The sequence below is a fragment of the Zea mays genome, chromosome 1 (genome assembly GCF_902167145.1).
Source record: "Zea mays cultivar B73 chromosome 1, Zm-B73-REFERENCE-NAM-5.0, whole genome shotgun sequence".
In the NCBI taxonomy this organism is placed as follows: domain Eukaryota; kingdom Viridiplantae; phylum Streptophyta; class Magnoliopsida; order Poales; family Poaceae; genus Zea; species Zea mays.
In genome coordinates, this window is record NC_050096.1 from 232,024,990 (window position 1) to 232,040,683 (window position 15,694).

Here is a 15,694-nt window from a genome sequence, read left to right on the forward strand (position 1 = left end):
GTTGATGATATAATATCCACTAAGAAAAACCACAATGGTATCTTCATTTGTCAAGTTTATGTTGATGATATAATTTTTGCTAAATAAATAAAGGGTGTCACAAGGAATTTGGTGAATTGATGTCGAAGTAGTTTGAGATGTCGATGATTAGTAAGCTTACTTTCTTTCTTGGCTTTCAAGTCAAGTAAATGAAAGAGGGTAACTTCATCTCACAAGAAAAGTACACCAGATATTTGCTTAAGAGGTTCAAGATGGATGACTGTAAGCCAATCAAGATTCTAATGCCATCAAATGGATATCTTGAGCTAGATGAAGGAGGTACCCAATTGATTAAACTCTCTATCATTCTATGATGGTAGCTTGTTGTATTTAACCGTGTCTGGGCCCGACATCATGTTATTGTGTGTATGTGTGCTATATTTCAAGGTAATCCTAAGGAAGCTCCATAAGTGACATTAAAAGAATCCTTAGGTACCTAAAGCACACGTCGAGCATTGGACTTTGGTATACAAAAGGAGATCATTTTGAACTTATTGGCTATTCCAACTTGGATTATGATGGGTGTAAAATTGATAGAAAAATTACCTTAGGAGGGTATCATATGCTTGCTAGATCACTAGTATCATTGAGTTCAAAGAAACAAAATAGTGTTGCCTTGTCAACCACCAAAATGGAGTACATAGCCATGGATGCTTGTTGTGCACAAATAATACACGTAAAACAATCATTTCTATACTATGGTGTGGTCTTAGAAAAGGTAGATTTTTTGTGTGACAAGAGAGTGTCATAAAACTTGTAAACAATCTGGTACCATATTCACACACCAAATACATTGACATATGCCATGATTTTCTTAGAGATCATATAGCTCAAAGATATATGTAACACACTCTTTTATTTGATCCTCCCAAGTTGTGCCTAATCATAAGCATCATTTGCATACCACATGAGCATTCATATTTGTTTGTTGTTAAGCATTTATAATTTTGAATTAAGATCTATGCCATCTTATAAAGTAACTTAAGTTTGATAACAAAACTTTGCTATGTTTGATTTACTAATTCACCATGTGCAAATATGTAACTCTTAAGTGTTTTACCCTAATTCTTAGTGACTCCTTTTATCGTTTCTTTCATAATTCAAATAAATGATCCAATAAAAATGAGGCCTTATTTATTTTATGACCATTAATTATGTTTGTTATGTTAATTTTTTTGTGATGAGGGGGATCCTTATATTTTTATCCACCACATGGCTATTTTTATGGAATATTTTGAGCTCTTCGTTTTAGATTTTTGGAAAATTGAATTTTCCTCCCTTTCTCTCACTAACTGCTAGGGCCCGCTTGGCAGCCGTCTGACGCCTACAGCATTTGTCAGATGCCTGCACACTCTCGCTATCGCTCGATCTCACTTGTTAGCCCCTTCCCTCTCCCTAAGCTTGATTTCTTCACCAGTTGGACATTCGTAGTGGTGGACATCAGCATCATAGTGGCGGATTGGCTACCGTGGTCGTAGTCATAGTGCAATCGAGCTGATAATGCCCCCTTCTCCCACCTATTTAAGCCATTTGGGCTCTAGCTGAAGCTCACACTACCCGCTCAGCGCTAGCATCTCCTTTGCCCCTCAAATTGATTGGTTGCTCCCAAAGATTCCTTTCGATCTTCTCCATCGATTAGCCACACATGTAGCCCTCCCTTTTCCCCTACCTGATACCTCATATTACGCTTGACCGAACCACGGGATAAAAATCGGTGTGTCTCTTGTCTCTTCAATTTATTGTGATTTGAGTCTTCCTTTGCGATTATACTTCACGTACATATTATTCCTAATTTAATACTCATCTCATGGGAGCAATCAAGTGAAGAGCCTTTTTTCTCTCCTCTACTCTCAAACTTAGTTTTATTTCCTCTAATCCATATTATAAACCGAGTTTGTAGCAAAATTTGTAGGATCACTTATTCACCCCCTCTAGGTGCTCTCACCTTCATGGATTTCAAACCAATTAGGATAAGGAAATACTTAACCATCTCTAATACCAATTGAAGACCGGTGAGGCGACTAGAGGTGGGTGAACGGGAGTCAATCAAAAATTGTTGTTAAGAGCTGGAAAGTGAACTCTTAACTTCAATTGAGATGAAGAAATCACTCAAACCAAAAGCACATCAGCCAACTAGTGATCATATGATTTCAAAATGTTCCTAGGACTCACACGAGACCAATAAAACAAACGGACCGTAAATCGGACACCGAAAAAAATCTGAATCGGCCTAAAACCATGTCGTTATCCGGTGTTGTTTTCAGCAGCTCAAAATTCATTTTTCAAAAGCGAAAGTAACCAAACGGACTCCGATTGAGCTGAAATTTTACACACTTTGACAAATGACTTTTCATGATATCCAAATATTTTAAACTCAAACGGATTTGTAAATCAATTGCAGATAAGAAAATACGAACCGACTTAGGGTTTTGTTGGGGTTTGCCTTTTTTATCAAAACATTTTAGATCAATCTACAACCAAAAATTGTACAAACCAGATGTTCTTAGTGGTCTAAGGACCGAATCAAACCCAGAGAGAAACCCCAAAATGATCCCCAACTCAAAAACTCGAAGGTTCTTCCACAATCTAAAGAGAAAAGGAAAGGGAAGAGAGCAAGGACAAAATTGAATCAAAACTACAACAAAGACAAAACTGAGCACATGATTCAACAAACCATGTGGATAGATCTGGCCACCTTTCCTTTGATTGATGAGTTGAAGATTACAAATGCATAGATGTGGAGTTCAAATCATCTGCGGATCTCAGGCGAAACTACTGGGAAAACTAGATAATGAAATTAGGGTTTTTTAAACACAAGTAAGCTAGACAAAACACAGATAGCCATAGAGATGGCTGAAACAATCAGCCCACCCTTCTATTTATAAAGGTTTATTGCTACTTCCTAAACTACCCCTATATACATAGAGCTTATCCACTTTGCCGGAGGCGAGATGAACCAACTCCTGGGATTTTGATCTGACGGTCACACGCTCCACACGAAATTGCTTCGCCTCGACGCACCCTTCGCTATGACGCCACGTGCCGCCTCTGATTCCAGTCGGAATCGACACCGCCGAGTTTTGAGGCCCAAACTCAGCAAAACCGCCATATGTAGCGCTGAGTGGTTTTTTGAGGCTCAACTACCAAACAGTCGCGAGTAGTGTACCACATGTGGTCCCTCACTCCTAGACATGTGTCCCGCCAGTCCTGAACCATGTCAGCGACATGATCTGCTCTGCCACGACCTCACACGAGTGCGTGTCCCAGGTGTCAGTCACCACGGCAAGTCACCCGACGACTCTAGTTCTTCGGTCAAGTCCCAGCGCTTGTCCTTCGCCGCTCCCGACCCATCGATATGAACCTGCATGACCTTCACCTTCGTCGTCGAGCACCGTCCATATGCTCGGTAGCCAACTGTAGCTAATTTAGGTTAATTTTTAACCCTGACTAGTAACTCACCGTATGCCCATATGTATATAAACATGCTCTTAATGAGTGTCACTTTGTTATAAAGTATTGTATATGTGATTTTGTTTTAGCGTATAGATTTTACTATTTATACCATTATAATCCACCAGTTTAAACTTTTCAAAACCCATCTAACCAAAATCACGTCATATCTATAACCTTCACTAAATCCATCAAACAAATTACATCCAGACTTAATATATCATCAAAATCAATGTTTTATATTGCTAGATAACTCAATCTCCCTTAGTCAAATTTAATGGATAATATTATTTGGATTATCTCTCATCACTCATCTCTCCCCTACCCCTTCCTTGTGACCCCGTCGTCCCAGCTTCTCGCTCACCCTCCTCCTCCCTCCACCCATCCCCCCTCACTCATGCAGTCATCGTTGACAACCTCTCTCCTTAAGTTGTCGCCGCTACTGTTCACCCTCTCTCCTTTTTGGAATCGTAGCGTCAACACGGACAATATACTAATATACTAAAAATAAGATGCCTAGATACATAATAATTGTGTAGTTACAAACACTAAAACGACATTTAAATTAATTAAAACAGTAGAAGTGGTAGCGGAAAACTCGGGAATTTCTAATACTGTACACGCATGGAGTGCGAATTCACTGCGAAAAAATGTTGATCGAAATTGCAAAATTCCCTGTTATTGTCTAAAGAAAAAGTGCTACGAGTGCGAGGGAAATCAATTTGGTGGACCCGTGCGACCACACGCCACATGGCGTGTGGAGAAAGTCCCTGCTATTATCTGAAGGAAAAAAAATGCTACGGGTGCGCGGGAGACGTTGTTATCAAGCAAACCCAGAAAATGGCGGCTTCCTTCCTCTTCCCGCACGCATTCCTTTCTCCTGTCGACTGTCGTGTCTCCTTGGTCCTTGCATTACCACTCCTCCGGCACTCCGCACTCCCACTCCACTGTCATCAACCTCGCTCCCTCTCTGGCCCTCTCTCTAGGAGTTCATCACTCTCTCTCTCTCTCTCTCTCCCTGTCTCCTACCGATGTCTCCAGCTCCACTACTCAGGCTCGCCTCACTCCTCTTCCTCTTCCTCGTCCACTCGGCCGCCGCCGGCGACACCAGGCGTGCGCTGCACGAGCCGCTCTTCCCTATCGAATGGACCCCGCCGCCATCCACCACGGCGCCTCCAGCACCGGGATTCGCCTCCGATCCCTCCACACCCGTCCCACCCGTCTACAACGGGGGGCCGGCGCTACTCCCCGCTCCGCCGCCACCGAACACTGTCGCCGCGGACGCCTCTTCGTCCCGCACTGGCCCGGCCCCGCGGCGCCACGGCGGCGGCGGCGGCGGAACGCCCAAGGCGGCCATCGTCGTCGCCTCTGCGGCCGCGGCGGCCGTCCTCGCGCTGCTCGCCTTCGCCGCCGCGTTTCTCCTGACGGGCCGTCTCGCGCGGCACCCCGCGTGGACGCACAAACCCACCGGCCTCGCCGCCGCCGCGCACCCCGGGCCAGCCTCCGCGGTCGTGCTGCACGCCGACGCGGTGGGCACCTCTGCGGCGGCGGCGGCGGCCTCGTCGTCGGGTGCGACTGCCACTTCCACACCGCACCGGAAAGCCCGCTCGGAGCGCGCCAGGTGGGGCATGTGCCGCGACGTCGACACCGTCCCGAGCCCGGAACTCAGGCCGCTCCCGCCGCTCCGGCGCGCGGGGTCGTCCGACGAGGACGCCGCGTACTACACGCCGGGCCAGCGCTCGGCGGGGTCCGCGGGCGGCGAGGGCGCCGGGACCGGGACGTGGAGCGAGGCGAGCGCGTCCAGCCCGCGGACCACCACCCCCTCCCGCCGCAGCCTCCCCAGCCTCACCAGCGATTTCTTCCCACCGACGCCGGCCGCCGCCGTTCCAGCTGCAAGCGTGGCGCCTCCTCCGCCCGCCCCTCCTGTGCCACGCTCCCGTCGCACTCTGCCGCGGACTCGCTTCTCCGCAGGCTCCGCCTCGGATATGATCAAACAAGTGGTCTCGCCACCCTCCAACCCACCACCACCTCCTCCACCACCACCGCCAAGATGCACCAACGCAGTCCCAAAACCTTCTCCACCACCACCGGAACCATCCTATACACCATTGTCAACGCGCCGGCTTCACAAACTAAAGCAAACAGAGGGGCCAGGTGTCGCTGTTCCGAGCGCACCCGTCATGGCGGTGAACAAGGACAACGACGGCATGCCGATTCGGACGAACGATGATCCTGCCGCTGCCGGCGACGAAGCCCGTCCCAAGCTGAAGCCGCTGCACTGGGACACGGTCCGGGCGTCCTCCGACCGCGACATGGTCTGGGACCGGCTCGAGTCCAACTCATTCCAGTTAAGATACATTCTCATACCAGACATACACACACACACGCACACACACACGGCTAAATCATACGTAAAAAAAGTGATGTTGACACGAGTTTTTCCCGGCAGGTTGGATGAGGACATGATCGAGGTGCTTTTCACGAACAATGCTGCAAATGCGCCTCCTAGGGATACACTTAGAAAGCCTGGAGTGCCGCTATGCGGTGCCCAAGAGAAGGTCCTTGATCCTAAGAAGGCGCAGAACATCGCCATCCTGCTGCGCGCACTGAACGTCACTCTGGAAGAGGTCACGGATGCGCTGCTAGACGGTGAGAAATCCTTCGATTGATGGATATTTCTAAGCTAACCTCGACTAATATCTGTCTTAGACTGAACATTCTGTGTAAGTTGCTGGGACATTATTGTTAATTAGTTATGATATGGACATTTGTAAGGTAACCTCAACAATAGAGTTTGCTAAAATATTTGAGTGTCCAACAGAACTCTGAATATCCAATCACCCTTTACATTCTAATAGTATCAGACTAGTGTAGTTTTGGACTGAATATTTTTAGAACCAACATGTTTGGAAGCTTAATAACTTTTAATGTTCATATGAATGGGTAGTATGTTTGAGCACTTTGGGTTCAAATTAAGGCGAATATGCAAATACATACTGTTCACAGAATGTTCAGTGACCTACATCTACATGACAGCATCCAAAGCTACTCACAACGTCTATTGCTACTGGCACTGTTAAAAACAGGCAACGCTGAATGCCTGGGGGCGGATCTGTTGGAAACCTTGGCAAAGATGGCTCCTACAAAAGAGGAAGAGCTCAAACTCCGCAACTTCACTGGGGATATATCGAAGCTCGGTTCCGCGGAGCGGTTTCTCAGGGCGCTGCTTGACATCCCTTTCTGCTTCAAAAGAGTGGACGCCATGCTCTACCGGGCGAATTTCGACGGCGAAATTAACTACCTCAGGAAATCTTTCCAGACACTAGAGGTACATGAATCTGTATATTATTATGCATCATTTTTACTATCTAAAAGAATACAAGCCTCTCTGATGATCCCCGTGCCTTCTTAGTAGCAATGATGCGACTCTGTATGCATGAGTAGCTCTGACGTTATTCGCGCGCATGGTGTTGCAGGGAGCCTGCGACGATCTAAAAGGCAGTAGACTGTTCCTGAAGCTACTCGAAGCTGTCCTGCAAGCCGGGAACCGAATGAACGTCGGCACGAACCGTGGGCAGGCAAGAGCCTTCAAGCTGGACACTCTGCTCAAGCTCGCGGACGTCAAAGGCGCCGACGGCAAGACCACCCTGCTGCACTTCGTCGTCCAGGAGATGGTCCGGTCGGAGGAGGACGCGAGGACGACGTCCGAGAGAGCCGCAGAGGATGAGGCCAGAAAGATCGCGAGAGACGAGACGTTCCGTAGTAAGCAAGGGCTGAAGGTAGTGTCCGGGCTGAGCGGCGAGCTCGGGAACGTCAGGAAGGCAGCCGCCATGGACTTCGACGTGCTTCACGGCTACGTGTCCAAGCTCCAGGCCGGGCTCGGCGGGGTCAGGTCGGTCCTCGCGCTCGAGAAGCAGTGCGCCCAATTGCAAGCCCAAGGCCACCACCACAGGTTTTTCGCCAGGATGCGTGGGTTTCTCGAGGAGGCTGGGGCGGAGATCGGACGAGTCAGGCGCGACGAGGAGAGGGCCCTGGGGAGAGTGAAGGAGATCACCGTGTATTTCCACGGTGACGCTGCCAGGGAGGAGGCGCACCCTCTGAGGATCTTCGTGGTGGTCAGGGACTTCCTGTCCACGCTGGACCGTGTCTGCAGGGAGGTCAGCCAGCAGGACAGGACGGTGGTTGGGTCCGCGAGGTCCTTCCGCATGTCAGCGGCCACGGCAATGGCGAACCTGAGAATGTACGGCCAGCATGCAAGAGGAGACGATGACGACGAGGAGGAGAGTTGGTCGCCGTAGGGAATGGGGAGCACGGACAGGGAAAAGAACAGAACTACAAGAACACCTTATAGATGCAAACCAAGCACATTATGCACATATATATATATATATCTCTACTACTCCTTAAGTTACTACTGTAGGCGTGCACACACAGTGTTCTGCCTGCTCGCTCTACGGCAACCGCCCCCGCCTCTGTCTCCCGCCGCCATCTCCGCGCCCCTCTCTACAATCCGCCGCCATCTATGGCAGCTCTGTCCGCGCCCACAAATCACGCGCATATTCAGGCAGCCGCGCCCCGCTCTCCTCTATACAGTCGCCCGCCATCCATGGCAGCGTCTGTCCGCGCCCACAAATCGCGCGCAGATTCATGGCAGCCGCGCCCCGCTCCCAAATTTCGTCTGCGCCAGGGATCCGCCACGAATCGCCCATGGCAGACGCGCTCCATCCGCCCCCTTTCATCCATGGCAGCTGCTCCATCCGCGCCCTCTTTCTTCCCATCCTCCCCCTCAAAGATCTCGTCCACCTGGTCCCCCCGTAATAGGATCTGGGAGCAGGGCCACCAATGCAGACGTCCCTCGTCGCGGCGCAGCTGCGGCCTACGCTCGACGTGCCCGACCTGCTCCGCCACGCTGACCTGGTTATCCGAGGTCAACCGCATCGAGGAGGTCGAGCAGCCCCTCAAGCCGGCGCTCACCTTCGCCTCGCCGTCCGAGAGAAGGTTAGAGGGGGAAAAGGAGCAGGCCAAATTCATCGGTGGCGGTGTCCGAACCCACCTCATGCCGTCCCTCACAAGTCACGAGCCTTCTCTACTGTGGCTACACGTCCCTCGCCTAGATCGAGTGGCCAGCAGACGAGAAAATGGTGGCGTCGAGTTGGTGGCGCGTGAGGGGTGCTACCACTTCCGGATCCGAATCTCACCATCCCCTCCGCTTTCTTGCCTCCAGGTCTGGGTGCCGTCGGGAGGAGAGAATAGCCTCCAGGACGTCGCCAATGGTGTTCAAGAGGGTGGCTGGGATCCAAGCCATCGCTGAGTCCGGCCGCTTCAAGGCAAGCTCCTTCCACTTCCCAACAATTAAGCTATTAACTGCTTTAATCACAATCGCTCTGCCCCTCCCGGTGCTTTGCTGGCCTTCGCGGGTCACTGTCCACAGTAGTAGCTGCAAATGCTTAGGATTCGCCTTGCGACTAGCCGCAGAACGCGCGATTCCGATCACCAGATCGCAAATTCTGTTGATAAATCGCCTTATCGCTGTGGAAATTAGAACCTATCCTTGCCATCTGCTGTTGCCACACTCAGCTGAATATGTCTCATTTTCACAGAGAATAAAAATTAGTTTATTCTCTGTGAAAATATAGGGTCAAATTCACTAATCGTTTTAAGCACTTTAGTATCACGTGCACAGAATTTTCAGCCTTACTTTTGTAATGAGACATATGTGGGAGGAGGTGGCTGCTGAGTGGCATTTAAGAGCTGCTGGAAGAGGAATTAGAGTGCCTGGACAGGATTGTGGTTTGTAGTGCTCAACCGTTTGTTCCTTTACTGGTCGGAAGATTTGGTTGCTAGGAATGTACAAGTAGCGTATAAGAGTGCTCAACTGGCTAATGTGGCCGTAATTTCGTAGCATGGTGGCATCAAGATTCTTCCAAGAAGACTGATTCCATGTTGCATATTTTTCTCTTCAGACATGATTTCTCTGGCTGCTCCTAATCTCCCATTAGATTGTGTCTTCTGTTCTCCACACAATTCAGTGAATTCACTCAATCTGTCAGCCTGATTTACTTATCGATCCGGGTACTTTGGTTATCGCCTTGCAATTTATATCACTCCATCCCCAAAATTACATCAGTTGGATATTTAGTAATATTAGTAATAAAACTATGACTTTTATATGATTTGTATGACTTGCTAGGAATGTACAAGTAGCGTATAAGAGTGCTCAACTGGCTAATGTGGCCGTAATTTCGTAGCATGGTTGTCGGTGTTTTGGGTCCGACCGCACACCCGGGGTTGCCCCTCAAGGTGTTTTTAGGAGTAGGACGGTGTCGACGACTGTAGCAAAATGGTTCGTGCCGATCGCACGAGGGACAATGGACAAGATTTACAGGTTCAGGCCGCTTAGAAGTGCGTAATACCCTACGTCCTGGTGAGTATATGAGCGTGGTTACAAGAGGATTCTCTGGGTAGAGGGCGCAAAGAGTTTTTGTGGGTGGCTAAGTGGAACAGAGTCGATCGATCTGAAGGGGTGCCCCCTAGGCCTTATATACTCGGCCGTGGAGCATTACATGTGTTACGATAACAACAAGTAGCTGAAAGATAGTGAACCTCTTGAGTTTATCCTTACGTAACCTCCGCCGACTTATCCTCGCATGGCTCCGTTGCGTGGGGGCTCCAGCGCGGGAAAGTCGGGCCTCTGTTTGTGATTCATTCGTTCGACGTTGTGGGCCGCCTGTTCTTGCACTAATTAGTCCCACGTCTTCTTTATTTTATCGGCTGTCTTTCCCTAGGCCCACGAAAGAATGACCTTACGAATTACTGGGCCCTTGGGCCTTTCGTGAGGCCTTTTACTTCTTTAGTGGACCCAGGGGATATCTATCCCCCACAATGGTGGCATCAAGATTCTTCCAAGAAGACTGATTCCATGTTGCATATTTTTCTCTTCAGACATGATTTCTCTGGCTGCTCCTAATCTCCCATTAGATTGTGCCTTCTGTTCTCCACACAATTCAGTGAATTCACTCAATCTGTCAGCCTGATTTACTTATCGGTCCGGGTACTTTGGTTATCGCCTTGCAATTTATATCACTCCATCCCCAAAATTACATCAGTTGGATATTTAGTAATATTAGTAATAAAACTATGGCTTTTATATGATTTGTATGACTTCATAAATGCTTATTTTTTGAAGAATTTCATAAATGCTTATTGCCGGCTTGCAACTGATCCAGTCATCCAATGTGGCAAATCTGGCCAGTTGGGGGACTCAGAATTTACATCGCTACTAATTACCATTTTTTCCCTTTCTGCAGTATTTCTTGCTGTTCTGATCAGTACATCTGATTACTTCTGTTTTAATTTTGCCTGCAGACGAATTTTGGTGACATTGAGTTTGGCTTCTTTCCTCATGTTGCACCTAAGACTGTCGAACACATTTTCAAACTTGTGCGGCTTGGATGCTACAACACAAATCACTTCTTCCGGGTATTCATCAGTTTTATCCACTTGCTTATTTACTACCTGTAAACATAAACCTCTTGTTCTCTATGAGCTACTTAATCAATTTACAATACAATGTATTGCTGCCTTTATAGGTTGACAAGGGTTTCGTTGCACAAGTTGCTGATGTTATGTCAGGTTGAACCGCCCCTATGAATGAGGAGCAGAAAAAAGAAGCGGAGAAAACAATTGTTGGTGAATTTAGTAGTGTCAAGCATGTCAGGGGAATCCTCTCCATGGGAAGGTGCTTTCTGTTGATAACTAGAGCAGGCCACTGTCTTCTAACATATCATCTTAAAGCCTTCTGGTTCTGTCCTAAAATAAACGAGCATTTAGTATTTTTTCTACGTACTTGAAAACTTCAACAATGATTATTAAGTTGTTTATTTATTTGGAAAAAGTTTAAGATCACTACTTGTGGTTTTCCATACTTTTATTTGTAGTTATGTACATATCCAGAGGAATGCAATGTATGTTGAAATAACAAAGCTCTGGAAAACATTTTTATTAGTTTCCTTTGCATGTAAGCTAACAGTTTCTGTTTCTCATAACATGTAAATGTTTTCATTCCTTCCACAAGGCACTCTGATCCAGACAGTGCTGGCTCTTCCTTTTCTATTCTTCTGGGCAATTCACCGCATCTTGATGGCCAGGTGTTTAACACTACGTCAAAGCTTTTCATGATCAATATCATCTGCATCACTGATTGAGATTGGCACATAACAATTTGCAGTATGCTGTATTTGGGAGGGTCACTAAAGGTGACGATACATTGACTAAACTAGAGAGGCTTCCAACCCGGAGAGAAGGCATTTTTGTAATGGTACGTATCCACCTGCAAGACAACTATTTTATGCACAAAACCTGTATATTCGTTTAGTTCTTTTAGTGAATTTTCTTCTGTGTTCTTTGGTTATTGGTATGGTTGTTTAGATGTCTGCAAATATCTGGGGAAAGCCTGTTAAAACGGTGGCTTTTGTTTTCTTATTGCATTTAAGTGTTCATTTGGATAGAGCTGTCCTTTCTGCTTTGATACAGATTGCTTGTCGATGTCACTGACAATGCATAACTGAAATATTTGACTTCATCCACAATCTATTGATCTTATTTTAGGGTGTGCTGGTCAAATCAAGCTCTAATGTTGTGTACTATGTTTTCTTTTTCCTTTTGTCAGCCGATCGAGCGTATCAACATCCTATCAACTTACTATTATGGTAAAGACTGAACCTGTGGTCCTCTTTCATGGTGTTTTGAAAGACCTTTTGTAGTGCAAATATACTAAACAGTAAACACACAATACGCCTTAGGGTTTGAACGCTTTGAAGCAGCAACAGTTCTCAATAGTTTTTATCTGTGCAGATATTGATCTAGAGAGCTGTGAAGCAGAAAAATCTATTCTCCGGAGGAGACTTTCTGAATCAGCATCAGAAGTTGAGCGATGGGTGAGAATCTTGCTTACGAATGTTGAAGACAATTCGTCCATATGCATGCCTGCTGAGAAAAAAAAATATTCCAAGTGGACAACTGATTTTTATTTTATTTTTTGCAGAGAAGAAAATGCTTTGCTTAATGGTGGAATAAGGTGAATTACTTGCTTATTGCTTTCAATATTTGTATAAAATTTTCAGGGCAGCAACTTGCTATATGCATTACAAAAGTAAGGCTGAAAACTTCTGAGGTATGAATAATTATTTTATGATGGTTCCTGTTCTAGGTGATTAGTCACACTAGGGAAAACAGTTGTGTCAAATTCGAAAGAATTCTAGACTCTAGAGTACGAACTGAACCCACTTCAACTACAGTCTCCAAGAGGAGAGGAGGTCACAAAGGCATGTATTTTTAATATAATATTGTATGTTCATTCTTGATTTTACTCTGTCCTTAATGTTTTTGTACTAAAGGATGTTTTTAGAACTTTCAGATCTATTTATTCTCAAAGGTCACAAAAGCATGTTTTTTAATTATATTAGTCTTTTTATTCTTCACTTTACTCTGTTTTTAATGTTTTTTTACTTTATGTTTTGGTAACTCAGTGACCTCCACTAAGATTTTACTTACACATAGAAGCTCAAGCTAAATGATGTCTTTTTGAATTTTCAGATATATTTATTCTCAATATAAATGCTCTTTTGATCCGACTCATATGTGTTTGATCTGACTGATGTTTTGTGCATACACATAGAAACTCCATAATGGTTCTTTTGATCCGACCCATATGTGTTTTTCCAGCTTCTTTACTTGATTGGAGCTTGGTTTCTCTTATTAATATGATCATCTTCTTTGCTATTCGATTTGCTGTTCCAAGAAGAGGTATGCCATATGCCTGTGATGACTCATGTTTTGTGCATGCTTCAAGTTTCAACTATATTCATTCATAAAGCTAGACTGCATTTTATGTTGGGTTGTATACTGAAAAAATAAGTTCATGCTGCTAAACTGAAAGTTCCACTGTTTCCCTTAAAATCATGACATTTGGTATATATTTACCCCAAGGATTTACCACCATCTACAACCAATCTAGAGCCTTTTAGTAAATTAAGCCATGAACCAATGCCATGATATTCAGTAATTTCATGTTTGATTAAATTAATTTCACCTATGTGTTCAGTTGTATGTTCTTTTTATCTTGGTGATGTTTTTTAGTTCTTTGCTCGAAGCTACAAGAAGAGGCTAAAGGCGGTTCCCTTCTGCAAAATCAGCTTCACAATATTCCTATTAGTACATGGTCTCCACATACGGGGAGGTCAAGCATTTCTCCACAAGATGCAAGTCCAACCATTCTGTTCTTCCAAGAAAATACTGGCAGTATCCTTTTTTCCCTATGTACATATAAACCATACTTCATATGATGAGTCAAATTTTATCCGACTAATTCTGTTAAATCCTTTACTGTTAGAAATCGCTCACGATGACGCAACAACTACAGTGTAATGTTTTTATGCTTTCCTATAGAGGGCATGCTATTTCTTACTTCTATTATATTTATGCCATTCAAACTTGTAGCTCTCAATATTTTGTGGGTTTAAATGTTCTTGTTTTCTTTATTTGCGATACATCTAAATCTGATTTTCTTTGTAGGTATGGTGAGAGTGATGGTTATCCTTCTCAGAAAGGGAGAGATCAAGAAAGATGAGATATAAATTCATATGCTACCAGAACAAGAAAGATGAGAGCGATTGGTGGCCAAGGCTCCTGAAAAGGACCTGTGTTCTTGAAGGTTGACTAGACAAATGGTATGACGAGGATGTCGAAGATGTTGGATGTTAGAATTTCACTTTTGGTTGATTATGTTTTTTCTTATGCGCCTGACAAATCTAGATATGCAACCAGACATGCTTTATTCTTGTTCCTGTTTTGTTTTCCTTATGTATTAATTCCTTAACTTGTAATGCACATGATGTTTTTCTTATGTATTAATTCCTTAACTTTTAAAGCACATCATGAAGGCTGGTTGTCGGGTAAGTTCTCTTAAACTTTGGTAAGCTTACGTACTATCGCTATGGATCTTTTGAATCAATTACAAGGTAATTCATTTAAAAATCGTAGTAACACATGTGTACCTAAATATCATATATAAAAGTCTGTATGGTACTGATTGTTGCAATGTAGTGATGAAACAACTAGATTAAAATAACAAAATTTATGTATGGATAGGATCACAAATGTATTAAGAAATCTTTTCTCATAACAGTACTGTAGTATTATATGTTTCCGTTGCAACGCACGGGCACTCAACTAGTATATATATATATATATATATGCAAAGTACGAAGATAGGGTCAAATCGTATTGTATAATTATGGATGCATCGGATTCTTTATTGAACAAAATAAATAAGTAGCTGAGAATACTTTGTTTTGTGATCCTATACGGATGTCATAGTACTAACATGAAAAATTAAATAATTCTACCAAATTTAAGTAATGAACTCATAATACATCACCTTATTTTAAATAAAATGGTTTCTCAAATCAAACGTTTTAGTATTCGGTGATATTTACGACGACATGTTCTTTGGGTGGTATTTCAGTATCCTCCTCGAACCAAACACTACTTAGTTAACGTTTTAGTATTCAGGTGATATTTACGACGACATGTTCTTTGGTTATTTCAGTATCCTCAGATATTTAAAGGTTACAGAATTATTTTTTAAATAATAAATTTTCCGTAGGACCAAGTGGAGAACATGTACTGTCGCAACCGCAAGCAATAGTGTGAAGATTTTGATAGAATCTCGAACTCCACGCGAGATCTAGAATATTTGTTTTTCTTAGTGTTTGCTTCCTCCGTTACAAACTGTAAGTTATATATACTTTTTCGTATGAAGTTTAACCAAAGTTATAAACAGATTTATAAATTTTATGGCATCGAATAGGTACACTACAAAAATATAATTAGTAAAAAATGTAACTACACTTATTCGATATCATAAACATTACTATCTTATTATATAAATTTTGTTAAATTTAAAATATTTTAGAGCCTATTTGGATTCCATAAGTTAAAGCAAAGTGACTAAAATTTAGTTACTTTAGAGCTAAAAATCCAAACAGGAAGAACTAAAATTGTCCAAAATGATATTATTACCATTTTAGTCACTTTTAGCTTTTTTTTGTTTGGATTTTTTTAGCTTTTATAATGACTACACATTAGTCATTTGTTTTAACTCATGGATCCACATAGGCTCTTAAAGGGTGTTTGAATGCCTTAT

At 44.2% G+C, this 15,694-nt stretch overlaps 1 protein-coding gene and 2 pseudogenes across 2 annotated transcripts; 2 read left to right on the forward strand and 1 right to left on the reverse strand.

Annotated features, from left to right (window-relative positions):
* The window catches only part of LOC103645336 (homeotic protein knotted-1-like), a 33,815-nt pseudogene extending 32,144 nt beyond the window's left edge, over positions 1-1,671 (reverse strand).
* A 2,668-nt stretch (positions 1,672-4,339) lies between these two features.
* LOC103643397 (formin-like protein 4) lies at positions 4,340-7,903 on the forward strand. The gene is made up of 4 exons (XM_008666569.3): positions 4,340-5,836; positions 5,939-6,138; positions 6,576-6,817; positions 6,966-7,903. The coding sequence occupies exons 1-4, from the start codon at positions 4,521-4,523 to the stop codon at positions 7,785-7,787; spliced, it is 2,580 nt and encodes an 859-aa protein (XP_008664791.1). The 5' UTR covers positions 4,340-4,520; the 3' UTR covers positions 7,788-7,903.
* A 2,931-nt stretch (positions 7,904-10,834) lies between these two features.
* LOC100284330 (peptidyl-prolyl cis-trans isomerase A) lies at positions 10,835-12,649 on the forward strand (annotated as a pseudogene). The gene is made up of 7 exons (NR_148412.1): positions 10,835-10,968; positions 11,079-11,227; positions 11,564-11,636; positions 11,717-11,806; positions 12,158-12,197; positions 12,343-12,425; positions 12,533-12,649. The product of NR_148412.1 is annotated as a peptidyl-prolyl cis-trans isomerase A (transcript).
* The last annotated feature ends 3,045 nt before the right edge of the window (positions 12,650-15,694 follow it).

Excerpts from the sequence above, each read along its gene's own strand:
- LOC103643397 (XM_008666569.3), top strand. The coding sequence starts at position 4,521 with ATGTCTCCAGCTCCACTACTCAGGCTCGCCTCACTCCTCTTCCTCTTC. Across the intron at positions 5,837-5,938 it reads CTCGAGTCCAACTCATTCCA|GTTGGATGAGGACATGATCG; the intron begins GTTAAGATACAT and ends TTTTCCCGGCAG. Across the intron at positions 6,139-6,575 it reads CACGGATGCGCTGCTAGACG|GCAACGCTGAATGCCTGGGG; the intron begins GTGAGAAATCCT and ends TGTTAAAAACAG.